Source organism: Oncorhynchus mykiss, chromosome 8, assembly GCF_057628025.1.
Source record: "Oncorhynchus mykiss isolate SJ-2025 chromosome 8, ASM5762802v1, whole genome shotgun sequence".
NCBI lineage: Eukaryota > Metazoa > Chordata > Actinopteri > Salmoniformes > Salmonidae > Oncorhynchus > Oncorhynchus mykiss.
Genome location: NC_143029.1, coordinates 30,781,072 through 30,804,901, shown reverse-complemented (window position 1 = coordinate 30,804,901; position 23,830 = coordinate 30,781,072). Strand labels below are relative to the sequence as shown.

Below are 23,830 nucleotides of genomic sequence, written 5' to 3'. Positions count from 1 at the left end.
TCATCTAGCCAGGATATCTATAACCACTGTCCTTTCCTACTGTGATTTCCTTCATCTAGCCAGGATATCTATAACCACTGTCCTTCCCTACTGTGTCCCTACATCTAGCCAGGATATCTATAACCACTGTCCTTCCTTACTGTGTCCCTACATCTAGCCAGGATATCTATAACCACTGTCCTTCCCTACTGTGTCCCTACATCTAGCCAGGATATCTATAACCACTGTCCTTTCCTACTGTGTCCCTACATCTAGCCAGGATATCTATAACCACTGTCCTTCCCTACTGTGATTTCCTACATCTAGCCAGGATATCTATAACCACTGTCCTTTCCTACTGTGATTTCCTTCATCTAGCCAGGATATCTATAACCACTGTCCTTCCCTACTGTGTCCCTACATCTAGCCAGGATATCTGTAACTCCTGTCCTTCCCTACTGTGTCCCTACATCTAGCCAGCATATCTATAACCCCTGTCCTTTCCTACTGTGATTTCCTTCATCTAGCCAGGATATCTATAACCACTGTCCTTCCCTACTGTGTCCCTACATCTAGCCAGGATATCTATAACCACTGTCCTTTCCCACTGTGTCCCTTCATCTAGCCAGGATATCTGTAACTCCTGTCCTTTCCTACTGTGATTTCCTTCATCTAGTCAGGATATCTATAACCACTGTCCTTCCCTACTGTGTCCCTACATCTAGCCAGGATATCTATAACCACTGTCCTTTCCTACTGTGTCCCTACATCTAGCCAGGATATCTATAACCACTGTCCTTCCCTACTGTGTCCCTACATCTAGCCAGGATATCTATAACCACTGTCCTTTCCTACTGTGATTTCCTTCATCTAGCCAGGATATATATAACCACTGTCCTTCCCTACTGTGTCCCTACATCTAGCCAGGATATCTATAACCACTGTCCTTCCCTACTGTGTCCCTACATCTAGCCAGGATATCTGTAACTCCTGCCCTTTCCTACTGTGATTTCCTTCATCTAGCCAGGATATCTATAACCACTGTCCTTCCCTACTGTGTCCCTACATCTAGCCAGGATATCTGTAACTCCTGTCCTTTCCTACTGTGATTTCCTTCATCTAGCCAGGATATCTATAACCACTGTCCTTCCCTACTGTGTCCGTTCATCTAGCCAGGATATCTTTAACCACTGTCCTTTCCTACTGTGATTTCCTACATCTAGCCAGGATATCTATAACCACTGTCCTTTCCTACTGTGATTTCCTTCATCTAGCCAGGATATCTATAACCACTGTCCTTCCCTACTGTGTCCCTACATCTAGCCAGGATATCTATAACCACTGTCCTTTCCTACTGTGTCCCTACATCTAGCCAGGATATATATAACCACTGTCCTTTCCTACTGTGTCCCTACATCTAGCCAGGATATCTATAACCACTGTCCTTTCCTACTGTGATTTCCTTCATCTAGCCAGGATATCTATAACCACTGTCCTTCCCTACTGTGATTTCCTTCATCTAGCCAGGATATCTATAACCACTGTCCTTCCCTACTGTGATTTCCTTCATCTAGCCAGGATATCTATAACCACTGTCCTTCCCTACTGTGATTTCCTTCATCTAGCCAGGATATCTATAATCACTGTCCTTCCCTACTGTGTCCCTACATCTAGCCAGGATATCTATAACCACTGTCCTTTCCCACTGTGTCCCTTCATCTAGCCAGGATATCTATAACCACTGTACTTCCCCACTGTGTCCCTACATCTAGCCAGGATATCTGTAACTCCTGTCCTTTCCTACTGTGATTTCCTTCATCTAGCCAGGATATCTATAACCACTGTCCTTCCCTACTGTGTCCCTACATCTAGCCAGGATATCTATAACCACTCTCCTTTCCTTCTGTGTCCCTACATCTAGCCAGGATATCTATAACCACTGTCCTTTCCTACTGTGATTTCCTTCATCTAGCCAGGATATCTATAACCACTGTCCTTCCCTACTGTGATTTCCTTCATCTAGCCAGGATATCTATAACCACTGTCCTTCCCTACTGTGTCCCTACATCTAGCCAGGATATCTATAACCACTGTCCTTCCCTACTGTGTCCCTACATCTAGCCAGAGGAGCTGAAGGAGCTGATTGAGAAGGCCCGGGAGATGGAGCAGGCCTACGGGCACCTGTTTGATGCGGCCATTGTTAACGGCGAGCCAGACACGGCATTCCACGAGCTCCTGCGGCTCATCAACAAGCTGGACACGGAGCCCCAGTGGGTGCCCTCCTCCTGGCTGTGCTAGGGGTAAGAGGTTAGGGTTGAGTGGTCAACCTAGCGGGCAACTCCAGGGAGCCACAGGAAGGAGAGTTTGGCCTGGGTTGTGTTCATTAGGCACCAAATGGAAGAAAACGTATTGAAACAGGAAGGGAATACCTGGACTTATCCAATGAGAACCATATGTTTTAGTTTTTCATAGATAAACGTTTTAACACATTTCACAACGATGTATCCTAATGAACATGACCCATAACACAGCTCTGGAGGAACGACCCTAAAAGGAAAGATGGACAATGATCATTGAGGCCACTTTTAGACCATTGTGGAGCCTCGCAGACACAAAATAGAGGGCCCATTCATTTTTGCCAGAAAGGGTAACTTGTCCTTTATCTAGCCTTCTTATGAAAGTTGGAGTTTACTTCATTTACAGGGATGGACTTTTTATTATATAAGTGTTTGTTTCTGTGTTTGTGAATGTTCTCTTGGGTTTTTGTCAATGTCGGCACCATTCCAGATTCCAGTAGCATATGCAAAGACATTTATCCAAAACTGTAGAAAACATATTTCCATTTTATTCTACTCTAAATAGCTATTTATAATTGTAAATATCTATTTTTAGATGAAATGGCAAACAGATGTGATTTATCATTACACCAGACCCAGTCTAATAATGTATGGTTTGTTTGTATGTGGTATACAAGACTGGAACTGTCTGTCTACAGTTGAGGACCAATTTGCTCCTGGGGAACTACCGTATGTAACTTTCTCCTAGAAGTAAGGACCAAAGAGAAAGCCGTTGTATTCTAAAAATGGGTAAAGGTACTTGCTGTGTATCAATGATAGTATTATGTTGTGTTATCTTGAGTTGCTGCACTTGTACATCAAAAACAGACCTCAAGAATCATTGATCATCAGTAAAGATGACCTCGGTATCCATTGTCTAGTGTACCTAGTGTCTACCTACGGACATGAACAGTGTGAAAACAACATATCAATTTAGCATCATTTAATCTGACCAACTTTTATTTTCTTTGGTACTTTATAAGCACAACTCAAAACAAGCCATCTTCAATATAATGAATATTCCTGAAGAGAATTGTTTCAAAATGGTGGACATTAAAGTTACATGAATACTATTTAATCAGGTAAAATGTATGATTTTGGAATATACTCGATACATATTCATTGTGTGCGAGGGTACGCATAGTTAAAACATTTGAGTAGGAAAAAGAACGAGAGCGAATATAAAATGTACATGGCACCACACAATACAGCATGTTACATTTAGCGCTTCAATGCAAAATGGCTGCCATTTCACATACAGGTGTGTGCCCCAGATACGTTTAGGATGTTGTACCTTGTCATAGCTTTCTCAGACAGGACTTTGTTCAATGTCTCCAGCACAGCTTTGTCAACAGACATCAGAAACTGAGGGACAAACCGTGGCTGAAACACCTACAGTAACACTCATTTGAGAGAAGAATCGCAAAGTGACACTTGGAGAATATTCAGATCATCTTTATTTGGATGAATTGTTCTGACATAAGAGGGGTTGCACTCAGGGTGCCACTGTGGATGGTTATAGGGGGTCAGCGGTACATTGTCATTTAGCAGACACTCTTATCCAGAGTGACTTACAGTACTGAGTACATACATTTGTCGTGTTGGGGCACCGTGGGGGTACCCCACAACCCTGGCATTGCAAGCGCGATGCTCTACCAACTGAGCCACACGGGACCCACATGTTAGCCATCCTCCTGTAAAAGGGTCAATACAGTACCATAGAAATAGAATGAAATTGCACAGAAACAGAATGTCATTATTTTATGGTCAATACAACCCCACTGATATGTGGTGACCATGGAAGGGATTAGCATCCACAACACAGACGCTTAGGGGGGGGAAAGAACAGCCACCCTGTTTTAACTGTACAGAATGACAGCATGCATTGACTGAGTGTTCTGATGGAAGCATTGCCAATAGCCATCTATGTCCTAACCCAATCAGATGGAATGCTTAAGTACAGTTCACATTTGTAAACCACGTCATTTAACTCAATGTACATATATTATTTGCTACTGAAGCATTCAAAAGATAACTCATCTTCAACACGTTTGACACTCTAGTGAACTGATGTGATTGCTGTTAGCTGCAAAGTTCTGACAGTTCTATACAGTGCTAAATCTGGACACTAATCTCCAATACTGAAAACGACAACAAAACATCACCAACATGTACACAAAAAAAAAACAGACAATTCTTCCCTTTCGCACACAAGAAGAAGACATCAACGTGGCCGGAGAGGCACAGAATAAATAAGATGTGGGTGACGGAGTAGCCAAGGGTGACGGCATGTCACTCAAACAGCAGGTCCTGGTCGGTTTCCTCCATCAGCATGTTGGATGGCTCGGCGATGGGGCCCAGCTTGGCCAGACGGGCGGCGATCTCCTTCTCCGTCCTCTCCCTCATCTGCTTCTTTTTCTCCTGGATCTTCTTCAGCCTGAGGAGGTGGGACTCACCATAGAAATCTGAATTAGAACACTCAATACCGCTACGAGACACGCGGACAGTGATCCTCCAGTCAGCTGGGGGTGTAGACTTGGTGTTGAGGATGAGGAGTCTGAGGGATGACATAACTTACCTGTAAAACTCTTCTCGTTCCCTCTCGTCCAGCTCAGTGATGATGTAGCTGAGGGTCCGCTCAATGCGGGGGATGATCACTGAGGACAGGTCAAAGCACATTTTATCCTCTCCACGCGGTCTTCCAACCATCTCTTTTGACTGCCATTATCGATATGTAGTGCAGGTTTAGTTATTGTGCCGAAGCGGTGCAGACTCACCATGCTCAATGGCGTTCACACGGCGGTTGGTGATCTTGATGGCCTGATCCAGTGTGACAAAGGAAGTCTGTAGATCAAAACAGTGAGACCATGAGACTTTGTTGTTCAGTCACACATGCTCCGCATGGTTTACCAGCCTCGCGAGACTTACCTGTAAGGAGGCCAACTCCACCAGCAGCTCCACTGCTTTGGCATAGTTCCTCTTCAGCCTGGAGACCTGCTCTCCTCCCCTGGCCAGACCAGTCAGCTCATAACCTAACAAGGAGAGGATAGAGGGAAGCAAAGAATACAGTGAGCAGTGACACAGAAACAAACTACAATACAAGTTCAATAGCAGGACATAGCTTTCTAGAAGTTGTTCAACTAAATTTTCCCATAAATGGAGCCATGCCAATATTTGAGGTAATAATAACAATAATAAATGCCATTTGCAGATGCTTTTATCCAAAGCCATACAGGGCCACAGGGTTGGGGTTAATTCCACAAACTAAATTAGATTCCCTCTCCCTGTAAATTCCATTGAATTCAATTCAAATTCTAGGTCTTTGAATTCAGAACAGTGTGGGGGAAGCTACTCCGAAGATATAATTTGCCAAGCTACAAATGACTTCACACTGGAAGACGTTAAACTAGACCACAGAAAAATAGTTTACTTAACGAAAGTTACTTCGAAAAAGTATTTCACCACATACACAACACTTAGTGAAAGATTATCATATATAAATCTGAAATGTCATAGACTACTTTGGGGTAATGTGTTAACAGAATGTATAAAAACAAGATCTCACCCATCTACATAAAAGTGTTTCTAGACATTTTTGCCAATGTATTGAAAATTAAATACAGAAATATGACGCTACAAACTGAGTTTAGATGCATTGAATTTCCTTTGATCATCCTTGATATGTCACTACAACTTGTGGCCAATTCAATTGTTTTTGGATATGATTTAGAAAGACAACACACCTGTCTAAATACAGTGCATTCAGAAAGTATTCAGACCCCCTTGACTTTTTCCACATTTTTTATGTTACAGCCTTACTCTAAAATTCAAAAAAAATCGCAATCTATACACAATAAAGCAGATTGACAATGCAAAAACAATATATTTTTTTAAATGTTTGCAAATTGATAAAGAAATCTAATCTTAATTATCGCATTTACATACAATTGAAGTCGGAAGTTTACATACACTTAGGTTGGAGTCATTAAAACCTTTTCACTCCACAAATTTCTTGTTAACAAACTATAGTTTTGGCAAGTCGGTTAGGATTATTTCACTGTATCGCAATTCAAGTGGGTCAGAAGTTTACATACACTAAGTTGACCTGTGGATGTATTTCAAGGCCTACCTTCAAACTCAGTGCTTCTTTGCTTGACATCATGTGAAAATCAAAAGAAATCAGCCAAGACCTCAGAAAAAAATGTTTACACCTCCACAACTCTGGTTCATCCTTGGGAGCAATTTCCAAATGCCTGAAGGTACCACGTTCATCTGTACAAACAATAGCATGCAAGAATAAACACCATGGGACCACGCAGCTGTCATACTGCTCAGGAAGGAGACACGTTCTGTCTCCTAGAGATGAACGTACCATGGTGCGAAAAGTGCAAATCAATCCCAGAACAACAGCAAAGGACCTTGTGAAGATGCTGGAGGAAACAGGTACAAAAGTATCTATATGCACAGTAAAATGAGTCCTATATCGATATAACCTGAAAGGCCGCTCAGCAAAGAAGAAGCCACTGCTCCAGAACCGCCATAAAAAAAGCCAGAATACGGTTTGCAACTGCACATGGGGACAAAGATCGTACTTTTTGGAGACATGTCCTCTGGTTTGATGAAACAAAAATAGAACTGTTTGGCCATAATGACCATCGTTATGTTTGGAGGAAAAAGGGGGAGGCTTGCAAGCCGAAGAACTCCATCCCAACCGTGATGCACAGGGGTGGCAGCATCATGTTGTGGGGGTGCTTTGCTGCAGGAGGGACTGGTGCACTTCACAAAATAGATGGCATCATGAGAAAGGAAAATTATGTGGATATATTGAAGCAACATCTCAAGACGTCAGTCAGGAAGTTAAAGCTTGGTCGCAAATGGGTCTTCCAAATGGACAATGACCCCAAGCATACTTCCAAAGTTATGGCAAAATGGCTTAAGGATAACAATGCCAAGGTATTGGAGTGGCCATCACAAAGCCCTGACCTCAATCCCATAGAACATTTGTGGGCAGAACTGAACAAGTGTGTGCGAGCAAGGAGGCCTACAAACCGGACTCAGTTACACCAGCTCTGTCAGGAGGAATGGGCCAAAATTCATCCAACTTATTGTAGGAAGCTTGTGGAAGGCTACCTGAAACGTTTGACCCAAGTTAAACAATTTAAAGGTAATGCTACCAAATACTAATTGAGTGTATGTAAACTTCTGACCCACTGGGAATGTGATGAAAGAAATTAAATTGAAATAATTCTCTACTATTATTCTGACATTTCACATTCTTAAAATAAAGTGGTAATCCTAACTGACCTAAGACAGGGAATTTGTTACTAGGATTAAATGTCAGGAATTGTGAAAAACTGAGTTTAAATGTATTTGGCTAAGGTGTATGTAAACTTCCATCTTCAACTGTAACTATTCAGACCCTTTACTCAGTACTTTGCTGAAGCACCTTTGGCAGTGAATACAGCCTCAAGGTTTCTTGGGTATGCTACAAGCTTAGCACTAGAGGTCGACCGATTAATCGGAATGGCCGATTAATTAGGGCCGATTTCAAGTTTTCATAACAATCGGAAATCAGTATTTTTGGACATCGATTTATTTTATTTTTTTTACCTTTATATCATCTTTATTTAACTAGGCAAGTCAATTAAGAACACATTCTTATTTTCAATGACGGCCTAGGAACGTTGGGTTAACTGCCTTGTTCAGAGGCAGAACGACAGATTTTTACCTTGTCAGCTCGGGGGATTCAATCTTGCAACCTTAAAGTTAACTAGTCCAACGCTCTAACCACCTGATTACATTGCACTCCACAAGGAGCCTGCCTGTTACGCGAATGCAGTAGAAGCCAAAGTAAGTTGCAAGCTAGCATCAAACTTATCTTATAAAAACAATAAATCATAATCACTAGTTAACTACACACGGTTGATGATTTGACTAGTTTATCTAGCGTGTCCTGCGTTGCATATACAGTGCCTTGCGAAAGTATTTGGCCTCCTTGAACTTTGCGACCTTTTGCCACATTTCAGGCTTCAAACATGAAGATATATAACTGTATTTTTTTGTGAAGAATCAACAACAAGTGGGACACAATCATGAAGTGGAACGACATTTATTGGATATTTCAAACTTTTTTAACAAATCAAAAACTGAAAAATTGGGCGTGCAAAATTATTCAGCCCTCTTAAGTTAATACTTTGTAGCGCCACCTTTTGCTGCGATTACAGCTGTAAGTCGCTTGGGGTATGTCTCTATCAGTTTTGCACATCGAGAGACTGACATTTTTTCCCATTCCTCCTTGCAAAACAGCTCGAGCTCAGTGAGGTTGGATGGAGAGCATTTGTGAACAGCAGTTTTCAGTTCTTTCCACAGATTCTCGATTGGATTCAGGTCTGGACTTTGACTTGGCCATTCTAACACCTGGATATGTTTACTTTTGAACCATTCCATTGTAGATTTTGCTTTATGTTTTGGATCATTGTCTTGTTGGAAGACAAATCTCCGTCCCAGTCTCAGGTCTTTTGCAGACTCCATCAGGTTTTCTTCCAGAATGGTCCTGTATTTGGCTCCATCCATCTTCCCATCAATTTTAACCATCTTCCCTGTCCCTGCTGAAGAAAAGCAGGCCCAAACCATGATGCTGCCACCACCATGTTTGACAGTGGGGATGGTGTGTTCAGCTGTGTTGCTTTTACGCCAAACATAACGTTTTGCATTGTTGCCAAAAAGTTCAATTTTGGTTTCATCTGACCAGAGCACCTTCTTCCACATGTTTGGTGTGTCTCCCAGGTGGCTTGTGGCAAACTTTAAACAACACTTTTTATGGATATCTTTAAGAAATGGCTTTCTTCTTGCCACTCTTCCAGAAAGGCCAGATTTGTGCAATATACAACTGATTGTTGTCCTATGGACAGAGTCTCCCACCTCAGCTGTAGATCTCTGCAGTTCATCCAGAGTGATCATGGGCCTCTTGGCTGCATCTCTGATCAGTCTTCTCCTTGTATGAGCTGAAAGTTTAGAGGGACGGCCAGGTCTTGGTAGATTTGCAGTGGTCTGATACTCCTTCCATTTCAATATTATCGCTTGCACAGTGCTCCTTGGGATGTTTAAAGCTTGGGAAATCTTTTTGTATCCAAATCCGGCTTTAAACTTCTTCACAACAGTATCTCGGACCTGCCTGGTGTGTTCCTTGTTCTTCATGATGCTCTCTGCACTTTTAACGGACCTCTGAGACTATCACAGTGCAGGTGCATTTAGACGGAGACTTGATTACACACAGGTGGATTGTATTTATCATCATTAGTCATTTAGGTCAACATTGGATCATTCAGAGATCCTCACTGAACTTCTGGAGAGAGTTTGCTGCACTGAAAGTAAAGGGGCTGAATAATTTTGCACGCCCAATTTTTCAGTTTTTGATTTGTTAAAAAAGTTTGAAATATCCAATAAATGTCGTTCCACTTCATGATTGTGTCCCACTTGTTGTTGATTCTTCACTTGTTGTTGATTCTTCTTTTATCTTTATGTTTGAAGCCTGAAATGTGGCAAAAGGTCGCAAAGTTCAAGGGGGCCGAATACTTTCGCAAGGCACTGTAATCGATGCGGTGCGTATCGTTGCTCCAATGTGTACCTAACCATAAACATCAATGCCTTTCTTAAAATCAATACACAGAAGTATATATTTTTAAACCTGCATATTTAGCTAAAATAAATCCAGGTTAGCAGTCAATATTAACCAGGTGAAATTGTGTTCATTGCACGCAGAGTCAGTGTATATTCAACAGTTTGGGCTGCCTAATTTGCCAGAATTTTACGTAATTATGACATAACATTGAAGGTTGTGCAATGTAACAGGAATATTTAGACTTATGGATGCCACCCGTTAGATGAAATACGGAACGGTTCCATATGTCACTGAAAGAATAAACGTCTTGTTTTCGAGATGATAGTTTCCGGATTCGACCATATTAATGACCTAAGGCTCGTATTTCTGTGTATTATTATGTTATAATTAAGTCTATGATTTGATAGAGCAGTCTGACTGAGCGGTGGTAGGCAGCAGCATGCTCGTAAGCATTCATTCAAACAGCACTTTTGTAAGTTTTGCCATCAGCTCTTCGTTGTGCTTCAAGCATTGCGCTGTTTATGACTTCAAGCCTATCAACTCCCGAAATTAGGCTGGTGTAACCTATGTGAAATGGCTAGCTAGTTAGCGGGGTGCGCGCTAATAGCGTTTCAAACGTCACTCGCTCTGAGACTTGGAGCGGTTGTTCCCCTTGCTTCGAGGGTGGCTGTTGTCGATGTGTTCCTGGTTCGAGCCCAGGTAGGAGCGAGGAGAGGGACGGAAGCTATACTGTTACACTGGCAATACTAAAGTGCCTACAAGAACATCCAATAGTCCAAGGTTAATGAAATACAAATGGTATAGAGAGAAATAGTCCTATAATTCCTATAATAACTACAACCTATAACTTCTTACCTGGGAATATTGAAGACATGTTAAAAGGAACCACCAGCTTTCATATGTTCTCATGTTCTGAGCAAGGAACTTAAACGTTAGCTTTCTTACATGGCACATATTGCACTTTTACTTTCAACACTCTGTTTTTGCATTATTTAAACCAAATTGAACATGTTTCATTATTTATTTGAGGCTAAATTGATTTTATTGATGCATTATATTATGTTAAAATAAGTGTTCATTCAGTATTGTTGTAATTGTCATTATTACAAATAAATAAAATGTTATATAAAAAAAATATATATTATATTTTTTAAAATCGTCCGATTAATCGGTATCGGCTTTTTTTTTTTTGGTCCTCCAATAATCGGTATCGGCGTTGAAAAATCATAATCGGTCGACCTCTACTTAGCACACCCATATTTGCGGAGTTTCTCCCATCCTTTCAAGCTCATCAGGTTGGATAGAGAGCGTCGCTGCACCACTATTTTCAGGTCTCTCCAGAGAAATGGTTCAAGTCCAGGCTCTGGCTGGACCACTCAAGGACATTGTCCCGAAGCCACTCCTGCGTTGACGTGGCTGTGTGCTTAGGGTTGTTGTCCTGTTGGAAGGGGAACCTTTGCCCCAGGCTGAGGTCCTGAGCAGGTTTTCTTCAAGGATCTCTCTGTACTTTGCTCCGATCATCTTTTCCTCGATCCTGACTAGTCTCCCAGTCCCTGCCGCTGAAAAACATCCCCACAGCATAATGCTGCCAGCACCATGCTTCACCGTAGGGATGGTGTCAGCTTTCCTCCAAACGTGACACTTGGCATTGAGGCCAAAGAGTTCAATCTTGGTTACATCATGCCAGAGAATCCTGTTTCTCATGGTCTGAGAGTCTTTAGGTGCCTTTTGGAAAACTCCAAGCAGGCTGTAGTGTGTCTTTACCTGAGGAGTGGCTTCCATCTGGCCACGCTACCATAAAGGCCTGATTGGTGGAATGCTGCAGAGATGGTTGCCCTTCTGGAAAGTTCTCCCTTCTCCACAGAGGAACTCTAGAGCTCTGTCAGAGTGACAAATCGGGTTATTGGTCACCTCCCTGACCAAGGCCCTTCTCACCCGATTGTTCAGTTTGTCCGGTCGGCCAGCTCTAGGAAGAGTCTTGGTGGTTCGAAACTTCTTCCATTTAAGAATGATGGGAGGCCACTGTGTTCTTGGGAACTTTCAATGCTGCAGGTACCCTTCCCCAGATCTGTGCCTCGACACAATCCTGTCTCTGAGCTCTACGGGCAATTCCTTCGAACTCATGGCTTAGTTTTTGCTCTGACATGCACTGTCAACTGTGGGACCTTATATAGACAGGTGTGTGCCTTTCCAAATCATGTATAATCAATTGAATTTACCACAGGTTGACTCCAAGTTGTAGAAACTGTATTTAAATATGTTTGCAAAAATCCTAAAAAGCTGTTTCGCTTTATCATTATGGGTATTGTGTGTAGATTGATGGGGGAACAAATATTTAATACATTTTAGAATAAGGCTGTAACATAACAAAATGTGGAAAAAGTCAAGGGGTTTGAATACTTTCCGAATGCACTGTAAGGTCTCACAGTTGACAGTGCATGTCAGAGCAGAAATATACAATCAAGTCCAAGGAACTGCCTGTAGATCTCCGAGATAGAATTGTGATGAGACATACAGTATCTGGGGAAGGGTATAAAACTTTATAGAGTGTTGAGATTTTCCAAGAGCACAGTGGTCTACATCATTGGGAAATTTAACAAATACGGAACTACCCAGACTCCGCCTAGAGCTGGCCGTCCGACCTAACTGAGCAATCGGGCTAGAAGGACCTTGGTCAGGGAGGTGACCAAGAACCCAATGACCACTCTGACAGAACTACAGAGTTCCTTGGCTGAGATGGGAGAACCTGTCAGAAGGCATACAGTGTCTACAGTACTTCACCAATCTGGGCTTTATGGGAGTGGCCAGATGGAAGCTACGCCTGAGAAAAAGGCCCATGACAGCATGCCTGGAGTTGGCAAAAATATTCTGTGGTCTGTTGAGACAAAAACTGAATTATTTGGCCTGAATGCAAAGCACTATTTCTGGAAAAAAAACAGGCACAGCTCATCATCTGTCTAACACCACATCTAACACCATCACTAAAGTGAAGCATGGGAGGCATGGGAGGCAGCATCATGCCATGGGGATGTTTTTCAGCAGCAGGGACTGGGAGACTGGTAATGATAGAGGGAACAATGAATGGAGTCAAATTCAGGCAAGTCCTTGATGAGAACCTACTTCAGAGGACAAACGACCCCAAGCATACAGCCAAAGCAACGCTGGAATGGCTTCAGAACAAGAATGTGAAAGTCCTTGAGTGACCTAGCCAAAGCACAGACTTGAATCCCATTGAAAATCTGTGGCAATTCTTGAAGATTGCTGTTCACCGCTATTCCCCATCTAACTTAACAGAGCTTGAGAAAATCTGCAAGGAAGAATGAGAGAAAATCCCCAAATCCAGATGTGCAAAAATTATAACAGACATACCCAAGACAACTCAAAGCTGTAGGGGCTCCTACAAAGTATTGACTCGCGTGTAAATACTTATGTAAATTATATTTCTGTATTTAATTTGCCAAACATTTCTAAAAACATGTTTTCAGTTTGTCATTATGGGGTGTTTTGTGTGAATGGATGAGAAAAAAATATATTTTATCAATTTTTATTTCAGGCTGAAACAACAAAATGTGGAATAAGTCAAGGGGTATGAATACTTTCTGAAGGCACTGTAGATTTGAATACCACCGAGCTACTGCAATATGTAGTTAAATTACTAGTTGAACTACATGTAGTTAACTACTACCAAACACTGATTCAGAGATAATTCAATTTCTCTCAATTACAATGTTGGGAATTTAATTATTGGATATATTATCCTCAACAATTCCATAAATTCCAATTTGAATTCAATTCCCCTCAGGCTTTAAGGCTGATCATGTCACTGTTCAGACAGTTTAGCTATACTGGAAATATAGAAATACAAGTTAATGACTTCAAACAAATCCTGCAGTCATTTCATTAACTGGGCAAAGTAGAAATATTTCATTTGAATTATTAAACTGTTTTAATCATTCCAATTAAATTCCAATTCAAAACGTCCAAACAGCCTAAATCCAATTCCATAACTTGAAGACTATTGAAATTCTAATTGAATTCAACGTAAATTCTCCACTTCATGAGTGAATTCAAGAATTGATTTGGAATTTCAAACTAAATTGGAATTGGCCTCAACCCTGCATGACCAGATAAGAACACTACTTACTGTCCCCTCCTTCTTGGTAGTGCTCAAACACAGGTAGAGTGACACCTGTGAGGAAAAGGAGAATCACACAGGTGAGACATTAAGGAGAGACATGCTGTTGTTCTAAAAAGATACAGAGAAGTCCAAAAGGTGTTGACCTGCCACGTTATCCTTCTTAGCCCGAACCTTCACCTGGGCCTTGTTCACATTCTGGATGACAGTGGTGCTGTGGGAACATGATAATGTTATGAGAATATTGACAAAACATTAGCAAAATATTGACATCAGACAAACACCTAAATAAAGGCCTCAAATGGCTCATGATGAGGCCCATCTTCTCACCTGAAGTCGCCAGCGGCGAATTTCGCCTCAGCCAAAGAGAAGGCCGCCTCCCTCATCACTTCACCCATCAATGTCTTTGTCTAGAAATCGGGAGAGGCAACAAAAAGACAGGAGCCAGCGTAACATGCCCCGATAACAGGATTTTATGCAAAGAAATAATACAACTGACTTATATTAAATCAGATAAGAAACAGAGAATTGGACAATGTTTTAATCATAGAAACAGAACTGCTAGAACAGATATTCCCATTCAAAAATTGATGGTCCGTGATGGGTGGGCCGGCAGACATATTGAGTTCACTCATGAGTACACTGTCAAATGTCCATGGTCCGGGGGGCTTTTTCTGTTCTAGTCATTCTTGTTTCTATGGTTTTAAACCTCCTTGAATTACCTCGATGATCTTGCGGAGGATCTGACGGAAGCGCATGGAGAGGGCATCAGCCTTCTTCTTCAGTAGGTTTCTACCAGTCTGGGCCCCCTTCAGACGGGCCTTCATGATGGTCTGGGCCCTTCACAGACAAGTCATCAGGTGTCAGAGAGGACTTCCATCATAAACATGCATGGCCATTCAGATTTGAATCATTTTGAAAGATATTGGTGCTTTTATGCCGTTTTCTGCAGGTCACCACAATATCAAAAGTGCCTGTTATTGACCCATCATTATGATGTTCCAGACAAATTAACATAGTAAGTAGTTAGACATGGCATAATCTGTGCCATAGACTGTGTGAGTAAAGTTAGGGCACATCAAAATCTCCCAGTGGTTGTTTGGAAATTATGGACAGTCATCACATGACAGTGACCGTCCATTTCCTCTTTTAGATGTTCATCATGAAATGGCAAAGAAATACAACTATTGACTCGAAATACTAACTAATGCCATTGCAAATTGTTGCAACAGTGCAAAGGTTGAGTTTTTCCAACATTTATTTTAAAGGGCTCACAATTGACTGTGCTTGGCTAACTAGCTGACAGCTGGCTCAGCTTACTGATCTGTAATTTCCTTCATTTCAATTTGGCTCAACCTAACACAACTAAAATGTCATGTATTAAATAGGGGGCATAAACTTGCTCCCCTAGATTGAGTGGACTAGCTTGCTAGAAATGTCAAACTATGCTGGCTAAAATAACAAGCTACCTAGACTTGCTACTTACATTCTAGAGGGGAAGACGTCGATTCTCTCTTTTCCTGACATCTTCTTTGGCTGCAAACGGTCTTATGTACTTCAATTACGTCTGGACGGCGATTAAATAACGAGACAGCACGCAAATAACAAAAATATTAAAGAATAGGTATTGCACAGTTGTTATTACTTGGAGAATAACAGCTTTGTAACCGATGTCGTGTTATTCATGATATTCTATTGCAAAAAGCCATCAGCTGGTTAGTAGTCATGTGACTATGTTGTTAACCGCTATTGCGCTTGCGCGTGTCAACCCGGGCGCTTTCTCTTCCGGGTCGAAAAATTTGCACACCACGGATGAATTTGAAGTTGTAGCAATCGGGCCTAATTCGCTAGCTACGTATTTGAATACAAATTATAACGTTTAACAAAAAATCTAATACAGGACATTCAACAGTGTTGTTCTGTAACCATACGATACAGGTAAGGCATTTACTCGAATCACTGCGAACACAACAGCTGTTTGCCGGAGTTGTGAATGACTGGCTAAGTAACGTAGCTATGTAGCTAGCGCTATAGGTGCATGTGCCGCATGTATGAGCTAATGGGTTAGCTGGGTAGCTAGCTAGCTAAATGATCAGTTTTGCGTGTGAATAAATGTGGATGCGTTGACGTATATACATCAGACTGAAGACATAGATTCATGATGACAGTTATTTAGTCTTGCAAGTGTATATGACACTCTGTTAGTATCATCTTCAGCTCTAGCCAGCACACGTTACAGTAGCTAAGTTAGTTAACGGTAAGTAAGATGATGACGTTGAGTGAGTGTACAAGGATAGCTACATGACTATGAGAGATGACTGGCATTTTGTTCTGATATTGCAATCTAGCGGCACCAGATCACTCCTCCTTGTCTCTCCCCCCCCCCCCCCCCCCCCCCCAAAAAAAAGGCATTTTCAATTGTTCCAGTACTGTTACCAAGAATGATTGACAAAAGAGAACTGCCACTGTATATCATGAGAATGTATTCCGTCTTTTCCCGATGTGACTGTCCAACCAAATCTACACCCCATTCCCCTCTTTTCAACCTAATGACCTCTCATTCAGTTGCTCTCTATAGTTTAATCAAAGCCTGTTTAAAACCCTTTGTAAGTATATGGAATAGCATATTTCTCTGTTTTCATTATATTGACCTCTGTCCTATTGTCTCCCTAACCCCCCCCCCCCCCCCCCCCCCCCCCCAGTGATGCCGAACCTTAGCTGTAGGTTCTACCAGCACCGGTTCCCTGAGGTGGAGGATGTGGTGATGGTGAACGTGCGCTCCATCGCCGAGATGGGCGCCTATGTCAGCCTGCTGGAGTACAACAACATTGAGGGCATGATCCTGCTGAGCGAGTTGTCGCGCCGACGTATCCGCTCCATCAACAAGCTCATTAGGATCGGACGCAATGAGTGCGTGGTGGTCATCCGAGTGGACAAAGAGAAGGGTGAGGCGGGGTTTGAGTGTGTGCGGTCAAGAAATGTAGACCGTGTGTGTGTGTACACATTGTGTTACAGGTTAAAAAAAATATATATATATTGTCAACTCTTTGCAGGGTACATTGATTTATCAAAGAGAAGAGTTTCGCCAGAGGATGCTATCAAATGTGAAGACAAATTCACCAAATCTAAAACCGTAAGTTAGGTTCACCGTCAACACTCAGCCACGTGCCGGAGGATGCTGTAATATACAAAATTCTATTTATCATTCCGTTCCACCGATGTCATAAACTCTCAGACGTCTGTGCAGCCTGGTCCCAGATCTGTTTGTGCTGTACAGCCTACTACTGTCGTCGTTGGGATGACAATGACCATAGGAGTCCGTAAGAAAGCACAAACAGGGCCGTATTCATAGAGCATCTGAGTATGAGTGCTAATCTAGGATCAGTGTAGCCTTTTAAATCATAATGAATATGATTACACAAACAGGGGGCACCTGATCCTAGATCAGCACTCATACTCTGAGACACTTTATGAATACGGGCTCGGATCTTGGACCAGGCTGACATTTGTGAGTCTTCCCTCTTGACCAGAGGTGATATCGAGGTGTAAATGTTTTTATGGTGTGGCGTCCGTGGCAGGTGTACAGTATCCTTCGACACGTGGCTGAGGTGCTGGAGTACACTAAGGACGAGCAGCTGGAGAGCTTGTTCACGCGCACTGCCTGGGTGTTTGATGAGAAGTACAAGCGTCCGGGATACGGCGCCTACGACGTCTTCAAACAGGCTGTATCGTGAGTATCGTGACTCTTCTTCCTATATACATTACCAGTCAAAAGGTTTGGACACACCTACTCATTCAAAGGTTTTTCTTTATTTTTTGCTATTTTCTACATTGTAGAATAATAGTGAAGACATCAACTGTGGAATAACACATGGAATCATGAAGTAACCAAAAAAGTGTTAAACAAATCAAAATATACTTTATATTTCAGGTTCCTTCAAAGTAGCCGCCCTTTTCCTTGATGACAGCTTTGCACACTTTTGGCATTCTCTACCAGCTTCATGAGGTGGAATGCTTTTCCAACAGTCTTGAAGGAGTTCCCACATATGCTGAGCACTTGTTGGCTGCTTTTCCTTCACTCTGCGGTCCAACTCATCCCAAACCATCTCAATTGGGTTGAGGTTGGGTGATTGTGGAGTCTAGGTCATCTGATGCAGCACTCCATCACTCTCCTTCTTGGTCAAATAGCCCTTACATATTCTCATTAAGAGCAAACCAGATGGGATGGTGTTTCGCTGCAGAATGCTGTGGTAGCCATGCTGGTTAAGTGTGCCTTGAAAGCACCATCACACCTCCTCCTCCATGCTTCACAGTGGGAATCACACATGCCGAGATTATCCGTTCACCTACTCTGCGTCTCACAAAGACACGGCGGTTGGAACCAAAAATTGCAAATTTGGACTCAGATTTCTACCAGTCTAATGTCCATTGCTTGTGTTTATTTGCACAAGCAAGTATCTTCTTCTTATTGGTGTCCTTTTAGTAGTGGTTTCCTTGCAACAAAACCACAAAGGCCTGATTCATGCAGTCTTCTCTGAACAGTTGATGTTGAGATGTCTGTTACTTGAACTCTGAAGCATTTATTTGGGCTGCAATCTGAGGTGCAGTTAATTGCTAATTTCTGAGGCTGGTAACTCTAGTGAACTTATCGTCTGCAGCAGAGGTAACTCTGGTTCTTCCTTTCCTGTGGTGGTCCTCATGAGAGCCAGTTTCATCATCGCACTCAAAGTACTTTACATTTTCCGTATTGACTGACCTTCATGTCTTAAAATAATGATGGACTGTTGTTTCTCTTTGCTTATTTGAGCTGTCCTTGCCATAATATGGTCTTCTGTATACCACCCCTACCTTGTCACAACACAACTGATTGGCTCAAACGCATTAAAAAGGAAAGAAAGTCTACAAATTAACTTTTAACAAGGCACACCTGTTAATTGAAATGCATTCCATGTGATTACCTCATGAAGCTGGTTGAGAAAATGCAAAGAGTGTGCAAAGCTGTCATCAAGGCAAAGGGTGGCTACTTTGGGGAATATAAGATATATTTTGATTTAACACTTTTTTTGGTTACTACATGATTCCATATGTGTTACTTCATAGTTTTAATGTCTTCACTAATATTGTGCAATTGAGAAAATGGTTCAAAAAACAGAAAAACCCTGGAATGAGTAGGTGTGTTCAAACTTTGGACTGGTACTGTACACATGACTGAGCAAAGCCAGGCTCAGCCAAGCTGTGTTAGGCTGGCTTGGTTACGTATTCTCCATAGTTGCTGGAACCATGCTGGAAAGGACAATGTGAAAATAATATATCCGAGTCAGCACGGTGTGGTGAATAAGGTTTACCTTTTCTGTAGGTCTGCCCTTGCTCTGCCCTTGTCTATTAATGGTCTGTACTATGTCATGTTTTGTGTGGATCCCAGGAAGAGTCGCTGCTGCTTCTGCGACAGCTAATGGGGATCCTAATAAAATACCATCTGTCATTCTTAGTAAGAGATGGACGCAGATATTGTAGACGGGTGTGATAGTGTAGTGTTTGCTCCCGATCTCCTCAAATCATTTAGTCAGATATCCATGCTCCAAAAATGTTTTATTTTTCCCAGTGACCCTGCCATGCTGGATGGGCTAGACCTGACCGAGGAGGAGAGGGCCGTGCTCATCGACAACATCAACAGGCGTCTCACTCCACAGGCTGTCAAAATCAGAGCAGGTCACAGCACACTCAACATTAACAGTGCAATAAATATGTACTAGACATGTTAGAGAAGATCAATGGGGGGGAGATTACATTGTAAAGATATGGGGGGGTAGTTTTGATGCTACTTTCCTGCATTTCTAGACATTTTGTTGTGCGGCTGAGAGAAAAGGTTGCAGATTTACTGTAATTCTATGTATTTTGCCATGGCTAATGCTGTGTTGTTTTGCTCGAACATAATAAGAAAATCTATACTGCTAAATTTATTATTTTAGGATGATGGTTTATTTAGACATTTTTTTCCCACTGTTTGGACTTAGGCGAGCTGGAAAAAAAGATTAGGCGGCCCACCCAAGGATTTCAATTGCAGGAAAGTTATTGGCTAACCGATGAAGTCTTGTTGGGTCCGTATTTCCATATTTGATGTGTGTAGTGCCTACACAACTATGGAAATTGGCGACAAATGCTACATAATGTTCATTGATTCGTTTGCCAGAGTGGCATGTTGATGACACTATTGAACTCCTCTGAAGTTTTCAAATTAGAAACATGGCGACTTGACACTTTATTTTCTTTAAACAATACATTTTGACTATCATCCTTGCAGACATCGAGGTGGCATGCTACGGGTATGAGGGCATTGACGCTGTGAAGGACGCACTGAGGGCGGGGCTTAGCTGCTCGACAGAGGCCATGCCCATCAAGGTAGGTTGCATCAAGGAACTCTCATACTCAATACTTCTAATCTATTTAATTATATTTCTCTATCGATTTCATCTCGTCGTCCTGTGGTTGACCTCAACTTTCTCGAAGGCGTTGTATGACCACGCATTGTATGACCACTCTCTCCCTAGATTAATCTGATAGCACCGCCACGCTACGTCATGACCACAACCACTCTGGAGCGCACCGAGGGCCTTTCGGTTCTCAACCAGGCCATGGCAGCCATCAAGGAGAGGATCGAGGAGAAGAGGGGCGTCTTTAACATCCAGATGGAGGTGAGACTGAGGATATGCAGTGACTTCAGAAAGTATTCACACCCCCTGACTTATTCCACATTTTGTTGTGTTACAGCCTGAATTCAAAATGATTTAAACAGACCCATCTATACACAGTACCCCATAATGAAGAAGTGAAAAGGTTTTTAGAAATGTTGGCACATTTTATTGAAAATAAAATACAGAAATGTCTCATTTACATATATATTAACACCCCTGAGTCAATACATGTTAGAATCACTTTTGGCAGGTTATTGTCCTGCTGAAAGGTGAATTTGTCTCCCGGACCCTGTTGGAAAGCAGACTGAACCAGGTTTTCCTCTAGGATATGTCCTGTACTTAGCTCTATTCCATTTATTTTTATCAACAACAAAAAACTCCCTAGTCCTTGCTGATGACAAGCATACCCATAACATGATGCAGCCACCCCCATGCTTGAAAATATGCAGAGTGGTACTCAGTGATGTTTTGTTGGATTTTCCCCAAACAAAACGCTTTGCATTCAAGACATAAAAGTAAATTTCTTTGCCACATTTTAAGCCGTTTTACTTTAGTGCCTTATTGCAAACAGGATGCATGTATTGGAATAATTTGTGTTCTGTACAGGCTTCCTTGTTTTCACTCTGTCATTTAGGTTAATATTATGGAGTAACTACAATGTTATTGATCCAACCTCAGTTTTCGCCACAGCCATTAAACTCTGTTTTAAAGTCAACATTGGCCTCATGGAGAAATCCCTGAGTGGTTTCCTTCCTCTCCAGCAACTGAGGAAGGACGCCTGTATCTTTTTATAATGAAAAAGTGTAATTAATAACTTCACCATGCTCAAAGGGATATTCAATGTCTGCTTTTTATGTTTACCCATCTACCAATAGGTGCCCTTTGTGGCATTTGAAAACTTTCCTGGTCTTTATGGTTGAATCTGTGTTTGAAATTCACTGCTCGATTGAGGAACCTTACAGATAATTGTGTGTGTGGGGTACACACACACAAATAATGTTAAACACTTATTGCACACAGAGTGAGTCCATGAAACTTATTATGTGACTTGTTAAGCAGGTTTTTACTCCTTAACTTATTGAGGCTTGCCATAACAAAGAGGATGAATACTTATTGACTCAATACTTTTCACTATTTCACTTTTAAATAATAATACTTTTTATACCTTTTTCTCCCTAATTTCGTGATATATAATTGTCCCATCGCTGCAACTCCCGTACACACTCAGGAGAGGTGAAGGTCGAGAGACACGACCCTGCCAAGCCGCACTGCTTCTTGACACACTACTCGCTTAACCAGGAAGCCAGCCACACCAATGTGTTGGAGGAAACGCCTTACGCCTTGAGCGTGCATGCGCCCGGCCCGCCACAAGAAGTCGCTAGAGCGCGATGGGACAAGGACATCCCGGCCGGCCAAACCCTCCCCTAACCCGGACGGTGCTGGACCAATTGTGCGTTGCCTCATGGGTCTCCCAGTCTCGGCCGGCTGCGACACAGCCTGGGATCGAACCCGGGTCTACCGTGACGTCTTTAGCACTGTAATGCAGTGCCGTAGGCCGCTGCGCCATTCGGGAGGCCCATTTTGTAAACATGTCCAAGAACATAATTTTACTTTGACATTATGGGGTGTTTTGTTATAGGCCAGTGACAGTCTCAATTTAATCCATTTCAAATTCAGGCTGTAACGCAACAAAATGTGAAAAAAGTCTAGGGGTGTGAACACTTCCTGAAGGCACTGTAGATACAGTAGATGGTTGGGTGAGAAAATGGAGAGATGGGTGGTCAGTTTGCCAGTAGTATGAGGGAATACCAAAGTACTTGGTGGTTTCTCTCGTCGTGGCCTTTGACACTACTTCCCATGAAAGTGCATGTTTATCATACAGAAGAGCCCAAACTCTGTTTCAAATGTTGACTCGGCGTGGATGTACCACCTGAATACGTCCATTCAATATAGTGCAGTGTTCATTTACACCCGTAGCTCTCATCCACAAAGATGTACTTCAGTACTTTTCGATTTCTCCATGCATATCTTATCAGCCAGAAGAGGCCTTTATTTATTTGGAGTGCACATTCCTTCAGTTCCCTGCAGTCCACTAAATAATTACACTTCTCATACACAGAGCTTGAACCTAACACTACTTTCAATCTCTGAGGATATATAAAAACAAAGATATAAAACAGCACCAGTTTTTCTTACCGTTTACTATAATAGTTAGGTGGGTGCTTATATTTGTCCTGTTTCACACGTGAATTGGATTCTACATTTTTGTTGTTGCATATCTTACTCCTTGAGTGAATTGATTGATTGTAAGTCAGTCTTTATAAGAGCATCTGCTAAATAAGTAAATGAGGTGTAATGTTCTTGTTATACCACCCCCCCTTCAGGCGAAGGTGGTGACGGACACGGACGAGACCGAACTGGCCCGTCAGCTTGAGAGGCTAGAGCGGGAGAATGCAGAGGTGGACGGAGACGATGAGGACGGAGAGATGGAGGCTAAAGCAGAGGACTAGTCCAGTTAGCCCTGAAAGAAGGGTCGTTTGGAAGAAAACAAAAGGATGGACAGACTTCGCCATAGTCGCACTGTCCCACAGATGTGCAACTCTCATATTACATAGAGGTATTCACTGGCTAATAACCCTCTAAATTGATAATTAGGGACTTCTCAGAAGGAGAGAAACATACATTGCTATTCTCTTAAGTCTAGAGGTGGATAGACGGAAATGTGTTAAAGCAAATAAGACAAACTATACCAGTAACCATTTACAGTACAAACACCAATTATACCTATATATATGCAGAAAACTGTTTACAAGCAGTGGCCATCGCAAATTCACCTCTCGCTGGTCACAGGAAGTGATGCATAGGCTCTAGTTGTGTGTGATACTGGCGTGGGTTACTTATGTGCTGTTCCTCTTCCAGTAGTATGGATTTTTACTGGCAGGATCTTGCTTTTGTGTAGCTCATGACATCAATAAAGTTCTGCACGTTTGATCTCAGTGGTTTTGGGTATGAATTGCAGCTGTGCTCTGATTGGTTATTTCATCTGCAACATGCCCATATAAACAAG

At 42.1% G+C, this 23,830-nt stretch overlaps 3 protein-coding genes across 3 annotated transcripts in view; 2 read left to right on the top strand and 1 right to left on the bottom strand.

Annotated features, from left to right (window-relative positions):
- Nucleotides 1-3,393, top strand: part of LOC110529225 (protein PALS1) — a 31,272-nt gene extending 27,879 nt beyond the window's left edge. The window contains exon 14 of the mRNA XM_036985270.2: nt 2,101-3,393. Coding sequence (XP_036841165.2) covers nt 2,101-2,277 — 177 coding nt within the window. The 3' untranslated portion in view covers nt 2,278-3,393. The remainder of the gene's footprint in view (nt 1-2,100) is intronic.
- A 361-nt stretch (nt 3,394-3,754) lies between these two features.
- LOC110529770 (V-type proton ATPase subunit D) lies at nt 3,755-15,863 on the bottom strand. Its single transcript, XM_021612288.3, has 9 exons — nt 15,558-15,863; nt 14,794-14,911; nt 14,402-14,481; nt 14,218-14,285; nt 14,081-14,125; nt 5,244-5,347; nt 5,093-5,159; nt 4,894-4,972; nt 3,755-4,752 (listed from the first exon to the last, which is right to left on the bottom strand). Exons 1-9 carry the CDS (start codon nt 15,596-15,598, stop codon nt 4,608-4,610), a joined length of 747 nt encoding a protein of 248 aa, XP_021467963.1. The 5' UTR covers nt 15,599-15,863; the 3' UTR covers nt 3,755-4,607.
- An 11-nt stretch (nt 15,864-15,874) lies between these two features.
- Nucleotides 15,875-23,754, top strand: LOC100135953 (eukaryotic initiation factor 2 alpha subunit). The gene is given in 8 exon segments (NM_001124296.1): nt 15,875-16,009; nt 16,774-17,016; nt 17,125-17,204; nt 17,650-17,801; nt 19,674-19,780; nt 20,373-20,470; nt 20,620-20,763; nt 23,148-23,754. Coding segments are annotated over 7 exon segments (948 nt in total). The 5' UTR covers nt 15,875-16,009; nt 16,774-16,775; the 3' UTR covers nt 23,274-23,754.
- Nucleotides 23,755-23,830: the final 76 nt, after the last annotated feature.